The sequence below is a fragment of the Daucus carota genome, chromosome 4, assembly GCF_001625215.2.
Source record: "Daucus carota subsp. sativus chromosome 4, DH1 v3.0, whole genome shotgun sequence".
NCBI classification, from domain to species: Eukaryota; Viridiplantae; Streptophyta; class Magnoliopsida; order Apiales; family Apiaceae; genus Daucus; species Daucus carota.
In genome coordinates this window covers 27,895,086-27,912,034 of record NC_030384.2, presented here as the reverse complement: position 1 = coordinate 27,912,034, position 16,949 = coordinate 27,895,086, and the positions used below count along the sequence as shown (strand labels likewise).

General features: G+C 32.0%; 2 protein-coding genes across 2 annotated transcripts; both read right to left on the bottom strand.

The window, feature by feature from the left end:
• Positions 1-8,073: 8,073 nt before the first annotated feature.
• LOC108218105 (F-box/kelch-repeat protein At3g06240-like) lies at positions 8,074-11,449 on the bottom strand. Its single transcript, XM_017391026.2, has 3 exons — positions 11,376-11,449; positions 9,147-10,412; positions 8,074-8,346 (listed from the first exon to the last, which is right to left on the bottom strand). The coding sequence occupies exon 2, from the start codon at positions 10,396-10,398 to the stop codon at positions 9,151-9,153; it is 1,248 nt and encodes a 415-aa protein (XP_017246515.1). The 5' UTR covers positions 10,399-10,412; positions 11,376-11,449; the 3' UTR covers positions 8,074-8,346; positions 9,147-9,150.
• A 4,210-nt stretch (positions 11,450-15,659) lies between these two features.
• Positions 15,660-16,949, bottom strand: LOC108217122 (F-box/kelch-repeat protein At3g06240-like). The gene has a single exon (XM_017389971.2). The coding sequence runs from the start codon at positions 16,947-16,949 to the stop codon at positions 15,660-15,662; it is 1,290 nt and encodes a 429-aa protein (XP_017245460.2).

Here is a 16,949-nt window from a genome sequence, read left to right as displayed (position 1 = left end):
TAAATTAGTGATATGTTATGTACAAATTAGTGATTTCTGTAGTTAAAAATAGTGATTAAAAACTGTCCAGAAACTGGTTTCTAGTTTCTAAATTAATTTGGTTTCTATTGGAGTAGGACTCTCTCTCTCTCTCTCTCTATATATATATATATATATATATATATATATATATATATATATATATAATGGAGGTCAGTTTTGTACCAAAGAGGACGGATCAAGGATTTTTAATTAGTGGTGGTAAAAAAATGAAGGAAAATTTTTGTCACAGAAAATTCCCTTCGCGCAGGGGTGATCGCGGTGTGGGCAGTGCAGTTTTTCCCGCAAACCAAACTGCATATGCGGTTTGGTTGAATACTCAAATCGCGACCGCACCACATTAGAATAAAAACCACGTAAACAACACCATAAAAATGCAATGCGGTGCGGTGCAGTTTGTGCGGTGTGCACATCTAACAATAAATATTTTTAGTTAAAATTATGAAAAAAAAATATATGTGATAATTTAAAAATATTATAATAAATCTGTATGGTATTTATCATTTCAGAGTTACAACAACTACTAGAATGTATAAACAAAAATGTAAATAAAATAATAATGAATAGTAAGAGACATATAATAATAATATAATCGTTTAATAAAATTTAGTATAATAGTAATGCTAGATTTATTAAATAATAATTAAGTATTATATGAAAAGCTTTAACAAATACATACATAGCATAATTAAAAATAATATACCCCTACCTTGGTGGGTTGGTAAGAAGTCAGTCTTGTTTGGTAAGACGGAATGGGGCAATGAAAAAAGAGTGCTCGATCGGAACAATGACCAACACATAAACTCTTAAACCGTTATAAACAACTTCTATATATTTTTTGTAAGAATCTAAGTACGCTTGCTAAGCACAATAAATTGAACAAAAATGAAACTAAATCATAGAAAGAAGGCTGCAGGTGTGAGTTAAACAAGATCATATAGGCGGAGAAAATGCCTGTGTACCCCCCGCCAAAAGGGACAGGCAATTAATTTAAATAATAGATGTTATATAAATAATAAGAAATATCATTAATTTTTATAATATAACATCTTATATGGAGACCCTCTCGAGATACATATATTGATCATATTTTAATAAAATATTATAACAAATGTTAATTAGTAAATAACAAACAAATTGTAATTAAAATTTATTAATCTTGGGATACAATTGTTTTGCTATTTTGGGGTAATATATCGATAAATTAATTCAAATGATTTTTGGGGAGATCCAGCTGAAATCAGTCTCCGATACCAATTGTGAATTAACTTATGTTTTCCTCGTCAGTATCGGGTCAATCTAAAACCGACACAAACCTAAAAAGCTCTGACCTGTTCAAATTCGTATTTTAAAGGTCAAATTCATATCGAGTTCTCTGAGTAAATATGATTTTTCTGCCCCTACCCATACTAACTTCAACCTTACAAAATCATCAATCACATAATTTAGATGAATACGATAAGTAAAACTTGCAATTCTAAGTATTTGATATTACATGTACTACAACGCATATAATATAATCATGTTATTACACACATAATAACTGTAGTTCAATTGAAAAGATATCAAATATTAACTAAAACAGAACACATGATAAAAAGATATGTAAACACACAATGACACATGATAACAAGATACATATACAAAGATAGATCTATTCAAACTAAGATTTGAGATATTTACTGAATGAATAATTGATTATGTGTTGCCAAATTCGGATACTTACTTGAAGAAGGGTTCGAGAAGTTACCAAATTGCTAGAAGGTGAAAGAGGCGAGATCCAGAGAGGTCGGGTTTGAAGATGAAGTGATAAAAACATATCAAGCTTAGACTATATTTCTTTATGGGTTGGGCTGAGGTAAATTTTAAATGCACGTAGTACTATATGTTATTAGTATAACAGGCCGAGTTTGAGTATTTTGGTTTCACCACTGGCCCAATTTTTTCCCACCCTAGTGGAAACTCAAAACCCCTAAGCAAATTCACATATTTGCTAGTTAGGTTAGTGTTGAGTTTAAGATCGTTTACTTTAACAATAATTAAGATCATTATTCTGCTTATGAGTTATGTTATAGAACATAGTATCGTGTGATGTATAAAAGTAATTGTTCTACCTTCAGATTACAACGATTACGTGGTAGAACATAATCGGCAGATTGTCGGATATTTATAAATATTGTAGAATTAAAAAATTAGATTAAAAAACTTTCACACAATTGGGTATACAGAAAAACTCGACATCTTACCATATGGATAATAGTCCAAAATTGATTATAGTCCAGATTTGGATGATACATAATGTCGTCACTTTTATCTAAATTTTATAATATTTGAAAATATTTAACAATCTGCAGATTAGTTTCTTCCACATAATCGTTCTAATCGAAAGGTAGAACAATAACTTTTATAAATCGCATAATACTATGGTTAACAATATACCTCATAACCAGAATAATGATCTTAATGATTGTTAAAGTTGAAATATGTTAATGATCAATTAATAACTATATTTAAGCCTACTTATATGATAAATTATATATATTTGGATAATCAAATATAATATTTATTATTAAACTATAAAATTATGACTGGTACTCCAAAACTCCAGCACAAATTCAGACTCCATAGAACCTAAGGCGATATTTTTAGTTCATATCTTCTTTTCATGATGTGAGTATTTGCGATTCTAGATAAATAACTTGTTAATATTATATATCTATGTAAAGCTAATTTTGAACTAAATTTATGTTGTGTGCATATGTGACTCATATATTAATGTCTAAGTGTAGGTATATATGATTTATTTGAACTTTCATATGCATTCATTAAAATAGAATAAATTTAAACATGGTTTTTGAATATGAAAAATTCAATATTAGTCTAAATTTTATGTTTGATTTATATGTCACTTTTTGTGTTGTGTAGATGTCTATGAATCGTAGTTTGATTGGTACTAGATCTTATCCCAATGGTTATGGTTTTAAAGACGAGGTGAGACCAACTTCCAACATCAAACTTATAAAACATTAAATAGATAAACAAATTCGAACAATCCATGAAAAATATGTAATCACATTTTTACAATACATAATATGTCAAATTGTCATACATGTGACAACCGAAATCGCCAGAATAACATACTTTTGATAGCATGGAGGTTAAAAAAGCAAAATCGTCTGGATAAAACAACTAAGAATAGACTAACACGGCAAAACTATACAATGAGCGGACCTCGGTTTGGTGGAGAACTTTAAAATATAAAAAAATTGAATATGCAAGTTTAGAATAATTAAATCCCTAAAAATTGGTGATTACAAATAACTTTAAGATTTTATTTGTTAAATATTGTTGTGTACCTAGTCAAATCGAAATAATGTTTTTCTCGTGTTTGATAATAGTAATTATAGGTCTAATCAAAATATGTTTTTGAAAGCACTTTAATTTTCCTATTTATTCTAAATGCTAGTTGTAATATCTTTTGGGGTTTAGTCTTATATGTACATATACATATATGAGAAAATAATTCAATGGATTAAGTACGCTCGTATGAAGTAGTAATTGTGATACGATATGTCAAGAAACATATTTGACTTACAAATTAGACTTAAATATAGTTTTACCTTAGAAGTTTCACCCGGTATACATCATAACCATCCAAGTATCAACATGTATGGTTCGACCAGTGATATTTCTTATTATATACGCTTCAACCACAACCGAGTTGCACAAGTGAAAACCGGGAGGAAGTGCAAGTCACTTGCGGTTCAGGAGAGTGAGAAAACACTAAACATCCTGCTCACAATGAAACTGCTTCATCCGATAAAAACGCCGCCAATGCCTGATCCGCCAAACCCTCTTCACCCAGAACTCTAATCAAACACGTAACCGTTGCAGTTATTTCATTATGCTGAAACCCAAATCGCCTCTCGACCCGGTAGTAAAATTCCACCACATTCTTCAACCCTCACTTCACACCTTCACCTCCCCAAAATCTCTATACTCCGCCCAACCAAGAACACAGGCACCCTTAACAGCTCTACTTATTTCATCACCAAGGTTCCTCTGCTTAAGAGGAGCCCGGTGTCGAAAGCCTTTCTGACGCCCAACAGACCGCGGGGACCGAAAGAATAACCTAGATACCCATCTCAGGATCTCAGATACCACTCCAACACTCAGTAACTAATCACCACTAGTAGTGCCATTTGATGCCACATCAAAAGGGTAGTTCTTAATCATGGCAGCGATTACTTGGTTTATAAAGCGAGTCCTAGTCCAGGGGCTCCATTGCAGCTTTACTCAACATCATCGACATACAATTTGCTAGTGTTCTACTTGTACTAAATTGCATACTTGAGTTATGTGATTGACTAAACTTGTTAATTAATTTGGAGATTTTGTTAGCTAATTAGATGGTGTATTAAACAATTGCGAAATGAAATAAATAGCTAATCAGAGTTCCGGGTCCTAATCAGAGTTCCGGGTCCTAATTGGGGCGGCAAATGAATATTTTCTAATTTTTATTAATAACTAATCAAGTTTTAGAAATATTTAAAATAAAAATTTTGCTTAAAAATTATATATATATATTTTGGAAATGGTTAAATATAAAATATGATAATACATTTCAATTATAAAATATCTCTAATCAAATAGTCTAACAAATGCATAATAATCCAAAAATATTCGATAAGATAGATCCATTTATTTAACCTTTTTTAATTGTTTAACTATTTAAGTATCAATTGATTAAGTCTACATTGTAATCTAAAAATTAAATAAATATAATATAAATATAAACAACAAGAGAGTACATATTAAAGTTAGCTTAATATATAACTACTTAAATATATATAACTAGATTAAATAAACATCATATACTTCAAAATTCAACTCTTTAAAATTTGGCAAATCTAATTAAATGTCAAATAATTTAAATCTAGAGAAATTTCTAAAAATTAGAATAGATACTTATTTTTTAAAAAGTGAATAGATACAGTATTTAAAAGATACATATATGGAAGTAATCCAAGCAAAAGAAAAATTATAATTTCTAAATATTAATTAAACATCTTTTTGTCTTGCGAAAATTTGCTGCATCGTACTCTACTAGGCTGCTAAATTCTAATTTCATGCCTTTGGGTTACAGTGGATTCATTGTATGCTTCCTCCCCACCTACCACTCACTCTCGTGAACCGCAAGTGACTTGCACTTCCTTGTATGCTTCCTCCCCACCTACCACTCACTCTCGTGAACCGCAAGTGACTTGCACTTCCTCCCGGTTCTCATTTGTGCAACCCGGTTGTGGTCGAAACGTACCTAATAAGAAACATTATTGACCGAACCGTATATTTTGAAACTTGGATGGTTATGGTGTATACCGGATGAAACTTCGATGGTAAAAATATATTTAAGTCTACAAATTATTGCATAACATATGAAGTATGTGTTGCAATACATGAGTAATCCAATATGTACCTCGTAGAGTGGTACTCCACTGAATTTATCCCCCATATATATATATATATATAGGGATAGGATCAAATAAAAACTTTTTTAAGTTACAAACTTACAAATTTTTTTTTATTCTTCCATGGTGTTAATCCTTAGTTATAAAAAGTATCCATGTTGAAAATTCTTGAAAAAACATCACAATTTTTAAAAATAACGCATTAATAAATCGTACATTCAACACATTAATTACTGGGGTTCAACATCGGGTGTAGAACACTAATTATCATTGTGTTGAATATATCTAAAAAGATGTTTAAACTATACCTCTGGGGTTTGGATGAGGTCTAAAAACATAAATATTAGTTATATAACACGTTTACCTTAGTTCTTACATTTAAAAATTAGTTTATGTATTTCTCCACCACTATTTTAATCGATGTTCAACAAATTATGTTAAAAAATGTTGAACTCAGATTATATATGTGTTGAACACAGAAAGTTTGTAAGTTTGTACCAGAACCCACCTATATATATATATATATATATATAGTTTCCTACTCCAATACAAACCAAATTAGCTACAAACTAAAAACCCAATTTTTTATCACTATTTTTCACTGCAGTAATGATTATTTTGTACATCACATGTCACTATTTTGTATATAACATATCTCTCAAATATATATATATATATGTATGTATGTATATATGTATATATATAGGCAAGTGATCAAATAGAAACCAATGTTATTCTAGAAACTAGAAATCACTCCCATCATCACTGTTTATAGCGACAGATATCACTCGTTTATACGCTATTAATCACTGTTTTATACAGTCAAATTAGTTTTTTTTAATGTTGTAATTGAGAAAATTTACTTATGTTTTCTATTGTTGATCGATTATTGATGATCAATTATAGTTGTAGGAGGTCTATGATGGTAAAAAAAATGACGAGATGAGGTGTGTGGTGGTGGTAAATAATCACTAGTAATAGCAAGTTATGATGACAAGCCTCTCTTATATATATGACCACCATCTTCACCCGAATCATAATAAGGGACCACTTACCACCACTACCAGCCGTTTCTATGACTTACCACTATCGCCTACCGTCACTAGTTTAGGTACGTAGATTTTCTCAATTTTAAATAATAAAAAATTATTGTTTATATACTGTATAAAACAATGATTAGTGCAGTATAAATTAGTGATACCCGTAGTTATAAATAGTGGTTAGGAAACTGGTTTTATGTTTGTATTTAAGAGTTGGTTTTATTTAAAATTGTAAACACTCACATTGTTGATAAGAAGATATGAACATAAATTCCGCCTTGATTCATTGCTCAATATACATTACAATAGAGTAAAGAGTATATGTGGTTTAGAATGAAAGAAAATAGACGAGGAGGATGAGAACTGATAAGAAAATGTGTAAATAGTAGGTACCCACTAACTTTTGGCTCATGCAGTTGGAAGTATCCATTTTTTAGAAATTTTATTTCAAACAACTACGAAAAGAGCTTACATTACTAGTCACTGAGATATGCTGGTTGGAAGTATCCATTTTTTAGAAATATTTATTTCGAACAACTACGAGAAGCTTACATTACTTCTAGGAGCACGTGTTACTTCTAATTAACATGTATTTGGTCAGAAATATCGATAATTTGTCTAATTAAAAAAATGTTTTTTTTAATTCTAAAAGAGGAAATTAAAGAGATATTTTACGACAACTCTGGAACTGCCATGAGAAATAAATTTTATGCATACTTAACTAAGTTTAAAATTATTAATGAGATATTAAAGTGAATATCAAGTGATTCCCTATAGGAGTTTAAACAAAAATCTATAGACACACAAAATACATTGTAGCGTACTATTTGTTGTATTATTAGGGTTAGACTATTATGAGTCGGGCTGATATGAGATTTTTAAAATGCTTATACTTATATGTATATCACAATATTATAAGGCCAAGGTATATTATTTTGATCAACCCAAACTTGGCCCAACTTTTTCACCACTCAATCAAACACTCTAAGCCACACCCAAATTCTCATTTTTTTTTCTGGTTTGCTTAGTATCATGTTTATGGTTTCTGGTTTATGACCTAATCATGCTTGTAGTGTAAATGGTCAAATGTGGATCGTATGAAAATCAGGTTCACCGTGCTTACACAAAATCGCCTTTAAAGTTAAAGTAATCACAATGATCAAGAAACATGTGAATCTCTCTCAAGCATCAACACTCTCGAAACATGACTACACGTATAATCACTTTTAATAATTTAATTGCGATAAATGCTGCCATCTACTATATTTCGAAGGAGCGAAAAATAATTTTGGCTAAAATTATTTTTAATAATTTAATTGCGATAAATGCTGCCATCTACTATATCCCTAGGAGGTTGGCTAAAATTATAGATAAGAGATTAGTGTGGTTGGAGTGCTATTGTTTCAGGACGTTGGTTATATTTTTTAATTTTGGAATGCCAACTCATTTTTTAGCCAAAGGTTTTGTATGGTTGGAGATGCTCTAAGATGGCTACCATATACCAACAAAATTCAATTTTCATAAAAGGCCGGCAAGAATCTTGAAATTTAAAATGAAAAGAGTTAACTTGTACAAAGCCAGCATTAATCAAATTTACAAAAGATGTCCATAAAGCAACTGAAAGGAGTAAACTTGTACAAAGCCAGCAATCAAAGTTACAAAAGATGTCCATAAAGCATAATTAAAGGAACATATATGATATTTTAGCTGAAGGCATATTTTGACCAAGATTCATGTGGACTTGACAAATTACTGCCTTTTAAACCTCAGAAGATCTCAAGAAGCTTCAGCTTTGATACCTAAAAAAGTCAAATAATTAAGCATTAGGAAACAGAAGCAGGCTACAACAAACATGACCATTTACGACGGATAACTTACGACCGATAACCTATGCGCCTAAACTTACGACGGATCGTTAGAGTTCAGAGGATAACAAGAACAAAGAATTGTTTGACAACTGGGAATCATATTATAAGAAACTGTTATGTTCAATTACAGGAAGCCCATTCTAATTTTAATTCACACTGTTCTGCAACATAGTGCAGGCTAAACCTATATCAAGAAAATCTACAGGCCAATATGTAGGCCTTTGAAAAGTTTATGACATGGTCGAGCTTTATTTGCACATTGTGAACAAATATTATCAGGTTTTGGTCCCAAGCGGTATGTAAATATAAGGAAGTTGTATGTAGCTCATAGCTTATGGGAATTGGAGTGATTGATATTAAAAAGATCAAGATTGCACAGTTTGATTTTTTCCGGATCAACTTTTTGCAAGTTTCAAGTCAAAAAACTATGTTGTCAATGAGTCAGTTTCATTCTTCAGACAAGGAAAAAGCTTTTGAAACAATAATAAGAGACTGAAGTCCTCAAATAACTCAAGAAAATGCTTTTTAAGTTGAAAAAGCACCATAACGAAGAAATTTGGGCATATTGAGAGTTCTGTATGTATGTACATATAAGATATTCTGCAAATAGCAATTGAAGTTGATATGCAACACAAATTTTTGTTTTCGTTTTCCAACTCTGGAATAATTTATAATCTTCAGCAAGGTGGTAAAGACACACTATCTGGTGTAAATAGATGCAAGTATATTACCTTACTAGACAGCCTCCTCTGTAGTTGCAATCGCCCGTCTGACTGTTTCAAATGTTTCAACATAATCGTAAAAAGCAGCAGTGTAGAAATGCCACTGGCCTGGGAAGGACTTCATTTCTTGGTTTCTGAGGTTATACAAGCATAAATATCTATCTTTCATCGTGGCCATCAGGAAGAGATCATCTTTCCAGTATCCTATTGGCTCCGTTCCAAGTCCTAGAAAATCGACAGAGTACTTCTTAATCCAGGAGTTCCGATCCCCATAGTCATTCATCACCCATATATCAATGATTGGGCAAGGACGACTTAAATAATTAAGAACAATCAATGATAGCGAGTCATTTATACAATCAAGCTTCCCACACTTTAGACAAGGAATTTTATTAGAATCCAACACTGTGAACAATCTCAATTGCTCTTCTTCAAGGCCAAATGACAAGATTGCTGTATCTTTCCCACTTGCACCTAGTGAGGCATCACAAAGCCAATGAAATGCCCCATTTAAAGACCGGGTATTGTGGGACCGAATCATTTTTAAGAGCATAGAGGGATCGACCTGCGGGGGCATATGATCGATCTCACAACATTGCAGACTTTTTATCTGGTACATACTCCACTTGTCAGTACTCATGTTAAAAATCTCCAGTTTAAAGCCTATAGCCTCACCGGGCTCCTTATAAGAAGTGATTTTTACCACTTTGTAATCATTGGTTCCGGGTGTGAAACCAAATGCATGAGCAAGAGGCCGGGAATGCCTCTTTGGTTCAGCAACGAAGCGATTTTCTCTGGTAACAGGGTTCCAGATCAACATGTTTGATTCATTTGGATCCCTGAGGGTCTTAAGTTCAGCGCACACAAGACCGTTACTGCTACCTACTATAGAGATGTCAGATATTAAGGGGTTGCTGAGCCTCAGATAAGAAAAGGATTCAGAACAATGTGTCTTCTCCAGAAGAATGTGATCATATCGACGTTTGAAATTCTCAACACTGCCACATATATCAGTTAAATCGCTTATAATAAGTTGAACCAAACAAAAAGACGAGGTGTTGGAAGCGATGGCTCGATTAACATGGATTTCTCTGAATTTTGGATCGGTGATCACTTTGCTAAAGCGTTTGCAAACACATTGGCAGCACAAAAGAACTCTCACCGGCAGTCTAAAGAATATCTCACTGAGATTATCATCAGATAAGTCATATATTGATGTTGGCTCCCTCAACTTCAAAGATAATTTGAAGTCCCTTGTCATTATTTGACCACTCTCTGATAAAAATAAGAATTAAGAAAACCAGAAATGTAAAAGGAAAAGGCTAGACAGGTGCAGAAAGCAACAGATTTAATAGCAAACCAGAAATGTAAAAGGAAAATGTAAAAGAAAACCAGAAATGTAAAAGGAAAATGTAAAAGGAAGAATTTATGGGAGGTTCCAAATTTATTTATTTATATTAAATAGATAGTAATTAGTGATATTAAGAGAAGAGAGAGAAGAACATCTCCAATAGGCTTCTTTTTTTTAAAAACTGTTAACTTCAAATTTAAAGAAGATGTCAATTAGACTACAATAGACTCCTAAATCTCTTTAAAAATTTAAAAGCATCTAATTATCTCTCCTCTTTTTTAAATAATATTTAGGTGCTCTTGACTTATTGTTTATGAATATAATATTTACTTCACCACCAATTATATATCCAACTTATCCCTTCAATTATAAGAATAAAATATAAATAATAAAGTAAGTATAAAGATTAGAGTTGTCCCGTTATTCAGGGTATTACAACTTACTCGGAGTCACATATTTTATTTAAAAATGATTTAGGAGTCTTGTTGACATGCTATAATCACCTTGGCATAATATTTCTCCCAAATTCTACTAACAATGAGATGACCACCTCCGCATGTGTGTAATCGTACACATAAAAACTTAAAACTCCCAACATTTGACGGTAATTATAAATTCTCCGCATTCTTAATGATTAAAATGAAAATGATAAGTAAATAAAACTCATATATCTAATATAAATTTTAAATCATGTTTACTGAATTGCATATAATATATATGTATATCGAAATGATATCAATTATTAACTAGCACAATTACCCCGCATAACAAGATATGTAAACACGCAATAAAACAAGATATCAACATCTATAATATACACAATAACTATGATTTAACAATTTTACTTGATGATTAATTGATAATATGCTACCAATTAAAAGACTTACTTGAAGATTTACTCTAGAAGTTACCAAATCGCTATGTCGAGAGAGAGGTGAGATCCTCGGAAAGAGAGGCGGATATGGCAAGGAAGAGATAAAAGCTTATAATCAGGGTTAGACTATTATGGGCTGGGCCGGCGTTAAATTATAAAATTTATATTTGGTGTGTGTGTGTAAGCCCAAGATTGATTTTTTAATTTGTAAGTATAAATGTAAAGACAACCTTATCTGTTACATAGTTATGATAACTCAAAAATATAACAAGACAAGTAAATAATACTATGTCGGCATAGGAATTTTAAGATATGAAGACAAAGGTTGAAGAAGTCATCTATAGTTTTGAAGAAATAAGTTTAGCGGAAGAAATTCATTAATATGTGCATGCCTCAATAAAAATAAATATCGATTGTGAAAGCAATGAAGATGTTGTCTAAGTACTCAGAAGGTTTTAGTGCAACCTTGAAGAAAGATATATGAGGAATCATTAAGTTTTGAGTATCACGCAAATACAAAGAATCAAAATATAAGGAATCCTAAAGTCTATTCAACATCACAATGGCAGACCTCGGCCTTAGTGATAAACAAAGTTCAAAGATTTTCAGGATTGCAAAAGTATTTGTGATTCTGTAAGTGCCCACAAGAATCCAATTTATATTGGTTGATTATTTATAATCAACAACTGAAGCATAACTAATTTAAAAACCGACTGATCAATGTTTGCTGACAAAGATGGTACGAAGTTTAACTTGAGTGTTAGTCGCTTGTGAACCAGACCGGGGCACTAAGAGTCGGCACATATAAAATTACACGTAGTATTTATCAATTGGAGAATAGATCCAGTAATTTATTTAGTGATCTGTTCCAGAGTCGAGCCAAGTCAAAGTCAAAGCCGCCTCAGACATAGGACTGTGAACGAACCGAACTGGTTGTTAAGCCGATCGACTCGACTCGGCTGCTTAACGAGCTCGAGTTCGAACAACCAATAATGTTCGATAAGTTTAACGAGTGGAACCTAGCTTTTTAGTCGTTCGACTCGACTCGACTCGTTAAAAACTCGACTCGATAAAAGATATACATTAAAAAAAAATTAATTTTAGACTTTGGTTTTAGACTTTAGTTTTAGCTTTTTTAATTTCAATTTTGTAATCAAATTTTTTTAACTTTTAAATTGTGTACTAAATAAAAAAATCAAATTGTCGAATTTTATTTAGTTCAAAGATGGTCCAATAAGCCAAATCCACTGCAAAAGCCTGTAAACAGATGAGCAAAGAAAGCTACGAATTTGCGACAAAATTGTACTTGGTTTTTGAGTGTTATTTATATAATAAAAATCTAATTAAAATACTTATACTATTAGGGAGAGGAACAAATATTATCATTGTGTACTATAGAAAATTTTGGTGAAAAAAATTCCCCTCAGCGGCGGCCCACATCCATTGTTCATATATAACATAGTCCAAATTTCATTGTGATCCTTCCAAATTTATTCACCTTAACCAAACACAATTTAAGGTTGTATTTACTTGAATGGAATGGAATAGAGAGAGAATTGAATGGATTTTGTACTCTAATATAGGGTTGATTAGAGAAAGTACCTCTGATTTTCATCTTTTCAATCATTACATTCCTTCTATCTTAACTAGATTCTAACCAAATGCTCATTCCATTTCATGAATATCATGTTTCTATACGATCTTTATTACAAGAATTTCAAACTCATTCATATTTAGTCACTATTATCTCATACTTTTTTTTCTTTCTTCATAAAATATCCATATAATTTTTCATTCAATTACATCCAAGTGAACACCACTAATGGTTTTGTTCATTCCGATCATTACTAGCTTATAGCGCGCACGGGGTCTTCTTAATTATTTTATAAAATTTTATTTTTAATACATTTAAAATGTTTTAAAAAATTATTTAGCAATAATAAATCAGAATTTTCAATTAAATAAAAATAAATATGAACTTATATACTTTTTTTTAAGTCGGTTTACTTGTGTAATACTAAGATCTTGGTGGTCCTTTGGTCATCCCTTATTTTCAACCTTTGACTTCATGCTTGTTTAGTAGTATTGTGATATTATGTGTGACATCATATATTACAGTCAAATTTTTTGTTGATTTTCTTGTGTATCTTAGACATATTCTTGATGAAATATGGTATGCTTGTTTTTATCCTCAGACACATTCACAAGGCATTATTTGTTTTGGATTAAGAAAAGTTGGCTGCTTCAAGGTAAACGACAGGAACTTGGTGCTTCCATCTCTATGTTTTTCCGGGTTAGTCAATTTAGCATTTTTGTCGTATGTGTGTTCAAGTAATAATTTATTTTTACCATATTTGATTATGTTTGAAATTTTCTGATTAAAATAATTTTGTGATATTAACTTTTTATATTTTATTTTCTATTTCTTTGATATAAATACTTTTGTGCATAATATTATTTTTTTAGTATGTTGTTTAAGAAAATAAATTAAATAATAGTGATTTTATAATTGTGGGATTTATATGCTTTTAGAATTAAAATTTATAAGTAATTTTTGTTTTGGATTTAAAAAAAATCATAAATATGTAAAAGCTGCAGAATCTGTTTTTGATTAAAAAAATATGATAAATATGAAAATAGATATCATTTAAGGTATTTATAGGACAAAACATGATTTTGTTTAATCTGAATGTGCTTATTTACCTATATATGATTCAACGTTTTTTATAGTAATAAGATCATGGGAACAAATTATCCTCCTTGTGAATATAATTGCTGCCATATGCCATATTTCAAAGGAGCTAATTATATTTTTAAGCTCCACTATTACGCTATAATAATATCTATAGTACCATTTCCAAACTTAACGTATTTAAGATGGCTAGTATATACCAACAAAATTCAATTTTCATAAAAGGTCCGCAACAATCTTGAAACTTAAAATGAAAAGAAGTAAACTTGTGCAAAGCCAGCAATCAAAGTTACAAACGATGTCCATAGAGCATAATTAAAAGAACATATATGAGATTTTAGCTGAAGGCATATTTGGACCAAGATTCATGTGGACTTGACAAATTAGTGCCTTTCAATCCTCAGAAGATCTCAAGAAAGCTTCATATTTCATACCTAAAAGTCAGATAATTAAGCATTAGGAAACAGCAGCAGATGTGACAAAAATATAAGGAGACAGTTTTAAGCTTTCAGAGGATAACAAGAACAAAAGAATTGTTTGACAACTGGGAATCATATTATAAGAAACTGTTATGTTCAATTACAGGAAGCCCATTCTAATTTTAATTCACACTGTTATGCAACATGGTGCAGGCCAAGACTATATCAAGAAAATCTACACGCCAATATGGAGGCCTTGGAAAATAAGTCAAGAAAACGCTTTTAGAGTTGGAATATGAAACTGTAATTCTGAAAACAACTCAGGCTATAATCATTTCCATAAATGCACCTGTTGATACTTACAACCATAATGTATATATATCCTTTTAACTCTACTATTTTCCAACCCTTTTTACAGATGTGTTTGCTCTCTATATATACTTTAACCCTTTTAACTCTACTATTTTCCAACCCTTTTAACCATAACGAAGAAATTTGGGCAAATTGAGAGTTCTGTAAGTGACACATTATGAGCAGTGTACTTGAATAGATCCAAGTGACTTGCTAGTTTGAATGTTTATATGTACGCTAACTGCCCTTCTAACTCTAAATGTTTTAACTCATCTGATTCAACCCTTTAAGTATATGATATGTTCCGATTAGCTCTCGTACCAAAAAATAGTATATATCGGATGGGCAACCATGACAATTTCACACTCGTGAGGGCTAAAAGGTCACTAAACATTGAAGGTTAAAAGGGACATGTTATGTATTTTAATGTATTTTTTAGGGGTTAAAGAAACATCTAGTGTATTCTTTAGGGATTAAAAGGAACGAGCAAACTTTACTTCAAAAGTAATTGTCAAGTTTACCGTCCGTTATATACCGTTTTTTCTTTTGCTTCATCCCATTATGAGGGCTAATTGGAACTTATCTAATACTTGGAGGGTTGAATCGGCCGAATTAAAACATTGAGGCCGATACACCCCCCAAACATTGAGGGTTAAAACGGAAATAAGCCTTATATGTATGTATGTACATATAAGATATTCTGCAGATAGCAATTAAACTTGATATGCAACACAAATTTTTGTTTTCGTTTTTCAACTCTGGAATAATTTATAATCTTCTGCAAGGTGGTAAACACACATTATGTGGTGTAAATAGATGCAAGTATATTACCTTACTAGACAGCCTCCGCTGTAGTTGCAATCGCCCGTCTGACTGTTTCAAATGTTTCAACATAATCATAAAAAGCAGCAGTGTAGAAATGCCACTGAACTGGGAAGGGCTTCATTTCTTGGTTTCTGAGGTTATACAAGCATAAATATCCATCTTTCATCGCCAAATTGGCCATCAGGAAGAGATCATCTTTCCAGTATCCTATTGGCTCCATTCCAAGTCCTTGAAACTGATCGACAGAGTACATCTTAATCCAGGAGTTCCGATCCCCATAGTCATTCATCACCCATATATCAATGATTGGGCAATTACTTGAATAATAAGGAACAATCACTGATAGCGATTCATTCATACAATCTAGCTTCCCAGACTTCAGATGAGGAATTTTATTAGAATCCAACACTGTGAACAATCTCAATTGCTCTTCTTCAAGGCCAAATGACAAGATTGCTGTATCATTCCCCCTTGCACCTAGTGACGAATCACAAAGCCAATGAAATGCCCCTTTTAAACACGGGGTATTGTGGGACCGAATCATATTTAAGAGTATAGAGGGATCGACCTGCGGGGGCATATGATCGGTCTCACGACATTGCAGAGTTTTTATCTGGTATGCACTCCACTTGTCAGTACTCATGTTAAAAATCTCCAGTTTAATGTCTCTAGCTTCACCGGGCTCCTTACAAGAAGTGATTCTGACCACTTTGTAATCATTGGTTCCGGGTGTGAAACCAAATGCAAGAGCATGAAAAGTTTTAAACCACCGCTTTTGCTTGGTGGGCCGGGAATGCCTCTTTGGTTCAGCAACAAATCGATTTTCTCTTGTAACAGGGTTCCAGATCAACATGTTTGATTCACTTTGATCCCCGAGGGACTTAAGTTGAGCGCACACAAGACCGTTACTGCTACCTACTATAGAGATGTCAGATATTAAGGGGTTGCTGAGCCTCAGATAAGAAAAGGATGCAGAAAATTGCGTCTTCTCGAGAAGAATGTGATCATATCGATGTTTGAAATTCTCAACACTGCCACATATATCACTTAAATCACTTACAATAAGATGAACCAAACAAAAAGAAGTGGTGTTGGAAGCCATGGCTCGATTAACATGGATTTTTCTGAATTTTGGATCGGTGATCACTTTGCTAAAGCGTTTGCACACACATTGGCAGCACAAAAGAACTCTCACCGGCAGTCTAAAGAATATCTCACTGAGATTATCATCTGATAAGTCATATATTGATGTTGGCTCCCTTTTCAAATTCCTTAAAGATAATTTGCTGTCCCTTGTCAT

What these genes read in the sequence shown, in the direction of transcription:
- LOC108218105 (XM_017391026.2), bottom strand. Translation starts at nt 10,398, where the DNA reads ATGACAAGGGACTTCAAATTATCTTTGAAGTTGAGGGAGCCAACATCA.
- LOC108217122 (XM_017389971.2), bottom strand. Translation starts at nt 16,949, where the DNA reads ATGACAAGGGACAGCAAATTATCTTTAAGGAATTTGAAAAGGGAGCCA.